The sequence below is a fragment of the Macrobrachium rosenbergii genome, chromosome 7, assembly GCF_040412425.1.
Source record: "Macrobrachium rosenbergii isolate ZJJX-2024 chromosome 7, ASM4041242v1, whole genome shotgun sequence".
Taxonomy (NCBI): Eukaryota; Metazoa; Arthropoda; class Malacostraca; order Decapoda; family Palaemonidae; genus Macrobrachium; species Macrobrachium rosenbergii.
Window position 1 is genome coordinate 16,412,501 of NC_089747.1, and position 10,820 is coordinate 16,423,320.

The window sequence follows — 10,820 nt, forward strand, 5'->3', positions numbered from 1 at the left end:
ATATCCCATTCTTCCACGGACATTTCTCTTGCAAGGGACGACTCTCTTTGAATACATCATACCTCCATTCTAGGGCGAGGGTGAAGAGTGCGGCTTCCCCTCAGGCCTCTTTGGCACCTGCGCAGATGGGCTGATCTGTAAAGTGGGGTTAGGCATATTGGCCATAGGTCGTTGCAAGGCCCAGTGACCGATCGGACTATAGCAAGAATCCTCTGTGGACTGGATAAGGACCGTGCTTCCGAAGAAAGGGGTGGCTGGTTAGTGAACTTGCTTTCAGAGGGGGTCGACTGGATCTAGCAGAGTGGAGTCGTGGATTCTGTACGAAGATGACTTCAGAAGATTTTTTGGCTACTCTTGCTCTGGAATTCGGTAAATAAAGTGAGAGATGGGTCTCATTTATTATTTGTACCCTTATTTCACAGTGGCCGATGTTTTAGTTACCGTTGGTCATGAGATATCCAAAGCTGTCATTAAGTATTAAAAGTTGTCGTAGGGTTTCAAACTGTCGAAGCTTAATAAAAGGATAATCAATTCGGGAACTTTTATTTTCCATTTATATAAATGTATGTATATTCAGTAAATCGACTGGAAAAACTTCATATCTCACAAGAAAAATCTAGTCTGGATGAGTGATGTCTAGCAAGCAAACCCTGACTAGTCATAATTTTAACCGAGCACCTAATACTTTTGCTTACCATCGGAGAGAAGAAATAGAAAAGGCATTTTCAAACTATATTGCATTTTTTTCTCAAATTACGTGTTGTATTGTCCATAACTCTATGTAGGTGAATCATATGCTCCAAAAGAGCTTCTTTTACAATTGAACTGTTTTGGAGCCGAAAGGGAAAATAAAAAGCTTGCAAACTTCGCAGGGGTTTAGTGCCATCAGTGCCTCACGTGGTGCAATAGTATTTCAAGAGTATTATCAGCCCCTAACTGCACCCACACTTTTTAGCCTTTTGCTTTACCTTCAATCCCGCTTCTTTTCTTCAGTCTTGCCGTCCAACCTCTCTAACTATTTCTTAGGGAAACTGTGGAGTTTTCTCCCACTTCCACCTTTAGATCATTGTAGGTAATTCATCGCCTTCATTTTCTGTATCTTTTAACCGCAACTGCTTACATGTAATTGGAATTTGCTAGCAATGCTAGTGAAGGAGGCATTTGCTAGCTGACCAATCAATAGAGCCTGTGCCTACAGTGGTAATTACTGTGGCCTTTTCTTGAAATGCCAATTAACATGACATCTATTAGCAATGCAAATCTCTGGGATCCATGTAATTTAGGCCACTGTTTTTTATTTTTAAATGGTTTTTTGATTTCCCCCATACTTTGAACCTAGAGAATTTTACAGAGTTCTAAAAACAAGCTGAAAGTAACAAAGTCCAGACAATCTTGAACATCAATTACATTACAACCAATAAAAAAAAAATACTGAGGTAGTAAGAATTTCTTCAGAGGACCCAAAATACGTCGAAATAAATGTAGAAGTTGGATAGACAGTCACTGAGTTAGCATCCCTGGTCTTAAAAAAACGAAGTTTCCTGAGTTGCTTAAAGAATGAAAGGGCAGCTTGGATGGCAGGGTCCTTTACTGAAGGAAGTAGTCTGAAGTTTGAGGGAATTGCAATCCAACGTTTAGTGAGCGATCACCTCTCGCCACAGATGATTATGTATCACAAGGTAGCTTAAATAGCACGAATCTGTATCTTTCGGTGGATATGAAGAGATGGCAATTACATTTAGTACTTTCAACACTGATTTGAGCCTCCAAGACCGTGAAATAAATCCAACAAAAGGTGTTACTAGATGATAAAGTCTTCCTCTCATTTTCAATATGATATGCCTTCACCGCATTATTGTAATAATTATATAATGAAAATTTCTTCTAAGTAAAAATGTCTCAATAAACGAAATCAGCTTGGAGCATCCCTTCTGTTTAGTTTTTCCTTGTGGCACTTTGCATATAATCCTTGTGCTCTTGTGAGTTATAGTGAGTTACACATATGCATATACTATATGTATGTATATCCATATATATATACATGCATGTATGTATGTATATATGTGATTATACATACATTCATACATGTATATATATGTATATATGTACACACATATATATACATATATATAAAATCCTACATTCAGTAGTTTTGACAAATAACATGTCGGAACATAATATGAAGAAGTTGACGAAATGGAGATGATGCATAATTTTTTACGTTATTGTAAGCTAACCTTTCAAAGCTTCATCATCAGTGCTAAAAATGAAACCTCATGAATTAAAACCAATACAAAAGAATGACCTAGGTAAAAATGTCTTAAGTTAGGGATGGAATGGAATATATAATATTTAGGCCAAAAGTCAGGGATGGAATGGAATATATAATATTTAGGCCAAATGTCAAGCACTGGCAGCTGTGAGGTCATTCAGGGCTGAAATGGAAATCGTGAGTAAAAAGGTTTTAAGTGTGTAACAGGAGGAAAACCTCAAAATTGTATTATGAAATAATAATTACTAGTAGAGGGTGGAAAGTGAGACGGAAGAAAGCGAATATGAATGGAGGTACAGTTAAAGGAATGAAAGGGGTTGCAGCTAGGGCCTGAAGGGACGCTGCCAAGAACATTAATCAGTGCCTACAGTGCACCAAGTGAGGTGCAACGGTGGCACTAACCCCCATGGAGACTTAAGTTAGGGGAAAATATAATTACAAAACTGAAACTTTTCTAACTGACCTACCGCCTAAAAATACCAACTTGGAGTGACCCAAGAAAGCACACTTCATACGAGAAAAAACTTTTTTAAAGATATAGACAGAGGAACAGAAGAAGTCTGGCAGTCCAAGGATGGAACCAGTTGTATTATAGTTAATGACTCCAGTATAAGTAGGGAAGTTTCAACGGCGGCTTCTGCTGTGATTTCAAATTTGTCAAAGGAAACAGCTGACGTGCATTTGTTTGCATTTTCCATGATATCTGAAAATTCTTTCCTTCTTAAGTTACGGTCTGTTTTCTGGCAAACTCCATAATGCGACCCAATCCGCACTTTTACCATCCTCATGGTGGAACCGAGATAAGTTCCAAGATTATATCTTCGGCAAGTATATTTAAATACCACCAACGGATGCATAAGACTTCTGAACAAGTTGTTCTTGGAGTCCCTGGAACAAGCCTTGGTTACAATAACATGAAAGCTGTTTAAAATAACCTAAGTTAAAGTAGTTAAAAACCGTGAAATGTTAAGAGGCACAAAAATTAAGTTTTGGTATAGCAGGAATCGCCAATGCAGGTTGAAACTTATTAGTTACAAATTTCCTGAGGTATTTCAGAAGTTGAGGCTTTGGATAACAACATTCATGAAAGTACTTTCTAAGATATTCCACGTCATTATGAAAGCAAATCCAGAGAAAAGGCTCAATGCAATACAGTGAAAATGCTGGTATATTTAAAACAGAAAAAAAACAAAAACTGTAAAAATTACAGCCAAGACCACTGTAGCTTTCACTGCAATCTAGACTACAGAAGTCGAGAAATGTTAGTCAGGTCTGGGTGTTAAAGCATAAAAAAAACAAGCAATTGTTCTTTTCATAAGTTCTAAGAACTGCTCAACAACAACAACCCTGTTCAGAAAAAGAATAAGGAATCATCTACTTAACGTTTGTAGTAAAGAGGACGAGACCTTGGCGGACAATGATCCAAGGAAACTTTCCTCCATAGACCCATTAAAGTATTTGCTAAAAAAACGACCCAGAGGAGAACCGCGTCAAATCTGCTTCTGTGGTTACCATCAATTAAGAGTCTGTTTCCAGCAGAGCCAAGTACAAAAATCTTTTAAAATCCTCTCTAGAAAAACCGTGGTAGATATAATTAGGTTCAATAAAAATCTTACTCAAAATAACTTGTATCATTAATAAAAGAACGGCATCCAGGCTAACCATAGACAGATCGAGATCTTGGGTTATTAGGTCTCTTGCAAACGATACAAATCTTCTCTCTGTGAAAAGATTAACTTATTTTTCATTATAGGGCTATGGAGCAATATAATGTACAACTGCATAAACACTACGCGTATCTTGGTTTTTCTTGCTAAGTACTTGATATATGTATATATCCTCGATCTAGAAATGTGTTGTATTAATGACAATATTGAGGCAAACCACAACTTCCAAAAAAGCGGATGTCAAACAGGTATATTCCTCTCCGGAACAAACCAGAAGATTCTGAGTACTTTCCTCATTAACAAAGTTGCCAGACGTAGATAACTGTAACAATTTTTCAAATAGATTCTTACAGACGTCTTCATGAAGAAGAAAATCAACGAATAAAACCACGGCGCCTACTCCAGTTACACGTCATTGTTGACAAATAGCGTCTTACTGCGAACTCTGACCGACAAATAAATATTCGATTATTATTTCATTGGCGACCACTTCGCCTGTCAATGCAACACCTTAAAACAAGAGTCTCCGTCACACAAACATCATTCGTTGCTCAGACGACGTCTAGGTAAAACTATAGGAGAGGTTCCTGTTTACGTACTCATCGAGCTTGAGTTTCCTTCGTCATGGCTTCGTACTTCACGCTCCTGCTGTGCATTTCCTTGGCGGTTTTCACGTGAGTCGTGCCTTTTTTTTATATTAGCCAAACTCTCTCTCTCTCTCTCTCTCTCTCACTTGCAAATTTTATGCATTACATAATTTATCCTGATCCTAAATGGTAACAATGTGCATAAAATTATTTAGTATCTTTAAGTATAGGTAGAATGAGCAGTGGGAGTTTTATTGTTTAGTTCATATGAATTGACTTGAAGACACTCGAAAAAGTAATGCTAGTGTTTAAGAGGAAAAATCAGTGAAGCTAAGTCTATATTAACGGATTACTCCCTGATCTTATTAGGTATTGGTTAAAATATTTTCACTGGGTTTTAATTTAAAAATCGAATACAGTACTGTGACTGTTAAATTACGCTAGAATTATAGTTTCAGAACAAACACATTGGTCTGACAGATTACAGATAGTCATCAACTCCCAGGCCTTTATAAAAAAAAAAAAAAAAAACTCCCTAACCCTTATAAAAAAAGTTATTTTTAAAACAAAGGCTGACCTATCAGTAAGATAGTTTCATTGCCCTAGCTTATCCAGACCTGACTGAAAAGAGAAAAGGGAAAGATAGAGTGAGATTAACCTGTAGGAAGCGACACAATTGGCTTCGCAGAAAAAAATGTTAAGAAAAATCAGCGCCACTAGAATTCCCTTGGCTTTCTCGGCCTAAATTTCCTCTATTAGATCTTATTCAAGGCCATTTTTCTGCAGGGAAAGTTTACGATAACAATCGATATCAGTTAGCTAATGAAATTACTTTTATTTTTATCATTTGCAGCGTTTCTGAACTGTCCTGTATCGATTGTACAACAGCTCCAGCTTTACCAGGTCCCGAGTTCATTAACTGCACTTACGGTGGGGTACAGAACCCGTGTAGTTGCATCTTTGAATGTAGAAAGGTTAGTTTAATCTCTCTCTCAGTACTCGAAACGAGACTTTCCGTTTTAATTTTACTGTTAAATTTTTTTAAATACGGGTGGTAGTTGCTATCCTGAAAATCTTACATGCAAATCTGTACTTTCTTGCAATGAATAATTTCTTTGTCTTGGATACTTGCTAATCTTATTCTTAGGGAAGAAAGTTTTTCCTTGAAAGTAACTGCTGTATCGGAAATGTCACATACCCCTTTCTTCCACGGACATTTCTCTTGCAAGGAACGACTTTCTTAGAATCCACTATATGACTCATTTCAGGGCGAAGGTGAAGAGTGCGGTGGCCCCTTAGACGTCTTTGGCACCTGCGCAGAAGGGCTGATCTGTCACGGAGGCTACAGGAGGGAGAAACCAGGTCACTGCAAGGTCCAGCGACCGATAGGGCGATAGTAAGAATCCTCTGTGGCTTGGATAAGGACCGTCTTTCCGAAGAAAGGGGTGGCTGGTTGGTGAACTTGCTTTCAAAGGAGGTTGAGTGGATCTAGCAGAGTAGATTCGCGGATTCTGTATGAAGATGATTTCTGAAGATTTTTTGGCTACTCTTGCTCTGGAATTCAGTAAATAAAATGAAAGATGGGTCTCATTTATTATTTGTACCCTTATTTCACAGCGGCCGATGTTTTAGCTACCGTTGGTCATGAGATATCCAAAGCGGTCATTAAGTATTAAAAGTTGTCGTAAGGTTTCAAACTATCGAAGCTTAATAAAAGGATAATCAATTCGGGAACTTTTATCTTCCATTTATATAAATGTATATTCAGTAAATCGACTGGAAAACCTTCGTATCTCACAAGAAAAATCTAGTCTGGATGAGTGATGTCTAGCAAGCAAACCCTGACTAGTTACAATTTTAACCGAGCCCCTAATACTTTCCCTACCAGCGGAGAGAAGAAATAGAAAAGGAACTTTCAAACTACATTGCATTTTTTCTCAAATTACGTGTTGTATTGTCCATAACCCTGTGTAGGTGAATCATATACTCCAAAGGAACTTCTTTTAATATTGTACTGTTTTGGAACTGAAAGCGGAAATAAAACGCTTGCAAACTGCGTAGGGGTTCAGTGCCATCAGTGCCTCACGTGGTGCAATTGCTAAAGGGAGTTTGAAGAGAGTTATCAGCCCCTAGCTCCACCCACACTTTTTAGCCTTTCGCTTTACCTTCATTCCCGCTTCTTTTCTTCAGTCTTGCTGTCCAATCTCTCTAACTATTTCGTAGAGAAACTGTGGAGTTCCCCCCCCCCCTCCACCTTTAGATCCTTGTAGGTAATTCATCTCCTTCATTTTCTGTATCTTTTAACCACAACTGCTTACATGCAATTGGAATTTGCTAGCAATGCTAGTGAAGGAGGCATTTGCTAGCTGACCAATCAACAGAGCCTGTGCTTACACTGGGAATTACTGTGTACTTTTCTTGAAATGCCAATTAACATGACATATATTAGCAATGCAAATCTCTGGGATCCATGCAATTTAGACCACTATCTTTTATTTTTAAATGTTTTTTGATTTCCCCCATACTGTGAACCTAGAGAATTCTACAGAGTTCTAAAAACAAGCTGAAAGTAACAAAGTCCAGACAATCTTGAATAGCAATTACATTACAACCAACAAAAAAAATACTGAGGTAGTAAGAGTTTCTTCAGAGAACCCAAAATACTTCGAAATAAATCTAGAAGTTGGGTAGACAGTCACCGAGTTAGCATCCCTGGTCTTAAAAAAACGAAGTTTCCTGAGTTGCTTAAAGAATGAAAGGGCAGATTGGTTGGCAGGGTCCTTTACTGAAGGAAGTGGTCTGAAGTTTGAGGGACTTGCAATCCAACCTTTAGTGAGCGATCACATCTCGCCACAGATGATTATGTATCACAAGGTAGCTTAAATAGCACGAATCTGTATCTTTCGGTGGATATGAAGAGATGGCAATTACATTTAGTATTTTCAACACTGATTTGAGCCTCCAAGACCGAGAAATAAATCCAACAAAAGGTGTTACTAGATGATGATGTGTTCCTCTCATTTTCAATATGATATTGCCTTCACCGCATTATTGTAATAATTATATAACGAAAATTTCGTCTAAGTAAAAATGTCTCAATAAACGAAATCAGCTTGGAACATGCCTTCTGTTTAGTTTTTCCTTGTGGCACTTTGCATATAATCCTTGTGCTCTTGTGAGTTATAGTGAGTTACACATATGCATATACTATATGTATGTACAGTATATTCACATATATACATGTATGTATGTATGTATATGTGATTGTACATACATACATACATACATACATACATACATACATACATGTATATATATGTATGTATGTATATGTATATATATATACGTACACACAGACATACATATATATATATATATACATACATACATATAAAATCCTACATTCAGTAGTTCTGACAAATAACATGTCGAAGTCATAATATGAAGAAGTTGACGAAATGGAGATGATGCATAATTTTGTACTTTATTGTATGCTAACCTTTCAAAGCTTCATCATCAGTGCTAAAAATGAAACTTCATGAATTAAAACCAATACAAAAGAATGACCCGAGTAAAAATGTCTTAAGTTAGGGATGGAATGGAATATATATTTAGGCCAAAGGCACCTGTGAGGTCATTCAGGGCTGAAATGGAAATTGTGAGTAAAAAGGTTTTAAGTGTGTAACAGGAGGAAAACCTCAAAGTTGTATTATGAAATAATCACTAGTAGAGGGTGGAAAATGAGACGGAAGAGAATATGAATGGAGGTACAGTAAAAGGAATGAAAGGGGTTGCAGCTAGGGCCTGAAGGGACGCTGCCAAGAACATTAATCAGTGCCTATAACGATGGCACTAACCCCTATGGAGACTTGAGTTAGGGGAAAATATAATTAAAAAACCGACTGACCCACCGCCTAAAAATACCAACTTGGAGTGACCCAAGACAGCACACTTGATACGAAGAAGAACTTTTTTAAAGAGATAAACAGAATAACAGAAGTCTGGCAGTCCAAGGATGGAACCAGTTGTATTATAGTTAATGACTTCAGTGTAAGTAGGGAAGTTTCATCGATGGCTTGTGCTGTGATTTCAAAATTTTCATAGGGAATAGCTGGCGTGCATTTGTTTGCATTTTCCCTGATATTTCGAAATTCATTCCTTCTTCAGTTGTAGCCTCTTTTGTGGCTAATTCCACAATGGGACCCAATCAGCACTTCTACCATCCTCTTAGTGGAGCCAAGATAAGTCCCAAGATTACATCTTGGGCAAGTATATTGATATACGACCGACGAATACATGAGACTTCTGAACCAGTTGCTCTTGGAGTCCCAAGAACAAGCTTTGGATTAAGACAACACGAATGCTGTTTAAAATAACCTGAGTTAAAGTAGTTAAAATCCCTATAATGTTAAGAGGCATGAAAACTAAGTTTTGGTACAGCTGGAATAGGAATCATAGGTTGAAATTTATTAGTTGCAAGTTTCCTGAGGTACTTTTTAAGATATCCCTCGTCACTGTGAAAGTGAATCCAGAAAAAAGTTTCTCTATGAAATAAAGTAAAAATGCTCGTAAATTATAAAAAAAAAAAACAGGAGCTGTAAAATTAAAACTAATATCAGTGTAGCTTTCATTGCGATATAGGCTACAGAAATCGAGAAATGTTGGTCAGGTCTGGGTATCGAGAAATGTTGGTCAGGTCTGGGTATCAATATATATATATATATATATATATATATATATATATATATATATATATATATATATATATATATATATATATATATATACAGTATATATATATATATAATATATATATATATATATATATATATAAAGGTAAGCATTTGTTTTCTTATAAACTCTAAAAATTGCTCAGCAACACCAATGTTTAGAAAAAAAAAACAAAATTATCTTTTACATAATGTTTGTAGTAAAAAAGGAAGGCCCTGGTGGGCACTGGTCCAACAAACTTTCCTCCAAAAGACCATTATAATATTTGTTAAAAAAAGGACCCAGAGGAGAACCCATTGGAACCCCGTCAAATCTGTTTGTAAGGTTACCATTAAATAAAAAAAAATCAGTGTCTAAATATAACCACGTAGGCTATGTAAGCCTTTTAAAATCCTCTCTATGAAAACCTTGGTAGATAAAACCAGGTGCAATAAAAACCTTATTCAAAATAATTTGTATCGTTGCCTGGAACGGTACATTACCAAAAGAGAAACGCCATCGAGGTTAACACATACAGATCAAGGTCTTGATTAATTACGTCTCTAGCAAGCGATACAAATCTTCCCTCAATGAAACGAATAACTTATTTTCCATTATACAAGAATATAAAATTCAAGTGCATAAACACTATGCGTATCTCGGTTTTTTCTGGTACCTGATGTATGTAAATGCATGTGAGCGAGCGTCAAAGCGCAGGAGAGCTCGTTTTTGAAATGCATTGTGGTAATGACAAAATTAATTCAAACCACAACTTTCAAAAAAGCGGATGTCCAACAGTTATATTCCTCTCCGGAAGAAACCAGAAGATCCAGAGCAATTTTCTTTTTAATAAAGTTGCCAGACGTAGATTGCTGTCACAATCTTCAAAATAAATGATCAAAGGAGTCTTCATGAAGAAGAAAAACCACGAATAAAACCACGACGCCTACTAGAATTGGGTTCACTGTTGACACACACAGTCGTACCACGAGCTCCGGCCGACAAATAAATATTCGATTATTATTTCACTGGCGACTACTTCGCCTGTCAATGCAACACCTTAAAACAAGTCTCCGTCACCCAAACATCATTCGTTGCTCAGGCGACGTCTAGGTAAGACTAGAGACTCTATATTCATTACGTGTTACGTGCTCAGTGAGGTTGCGTTTTCTTCGTCATGGCTTCGTACTTCACGCTGCTGCTGTGCATTTCCTTGGCAGTCGTCACGTGAGTCATGTTTTTTTTTTTTATTAGTCAAACTCTCTCTCTCGCGCAAATTTTATGCATTACATAATTGATCCTGATCCTAAATAGTGACAATGTGCATAAAACGAATTAGTTTCTTTAAGTAACATGAGAATCTACGTATAGGTAGAATGAATTGACTTGAAGACACTCGAACTTCATGTTAGTAAGGAAAAGTAATGTAAATGTTAAAGAAGAAAAATTGGTGAAAAAGATAAGTCTATATCAATGAATTAATCCCTGATCTTGTTGGGTACTGGGCGAAGAGCTTTCACTGGGTTTTAATTTTAAACTGGAACACAGTACTATGACTGTTAAATGACGCTAGAATTATAGCTT

The 10,820-nt window shown here is 36.9% G+C and overlaps 1 protein-coding gene and 1 long non-coding RNA gene across 4 annotated transcripts in view; both read left to right on the top strand.

The window, feature by feature from the left end:
• LOC136840508 (uncharacterized) overlaps window positions 1-502 on the top strand; it is a 1,740-nt gene extending 1,238 nt beyond the window's left edge. Inside the window, exon 3 of the long non-coding RNA XR_010853623.1 lies at window positions 74-502. This is a non-coding gene — a long non-coding RNA (uncharacterized lncRNA). The remainder of the gene's footprint in view (window positions 1-73) is intronic.
• Window positions 1-6,697, top strand: part of LOC136840184 (single insulin-like growth factor-binding domain protein-2) — a 44,150-nt gene extending 37,453 nt beyond the window's left edge. Inside the window, exons 1-3 of one of the 3 annotated variants that reach the window (XM_067106669.1) lie at window positions 4,405-4,613; window positions 5,380-5,500; window positions 5,795-6,683. In XM_067106669.1, coding sequence (XP_066962770.1) covers window positions 4,564-4,613; window positions 5,380-5,500; window positions 5,795-5,923 — 300 coding nt within the window. In that variant the 5' untranslated portion in view covers window positions 4,405-4,563 and the 3' untranslated portion in view covers window positions 5,924-6,683. Of the gene's footprint in view, window positions 1-4,316; window positions 4,614-5,379; window positions 5,501-5,794 lie in introns of those variants that run through there. The other 2 variants (XR_010853550.1, XM_067106668.1) reach the window with 2 other exon arrangements.
• Window positions 6,698-10,820: the final 4,123 nt, after the last annotated feature.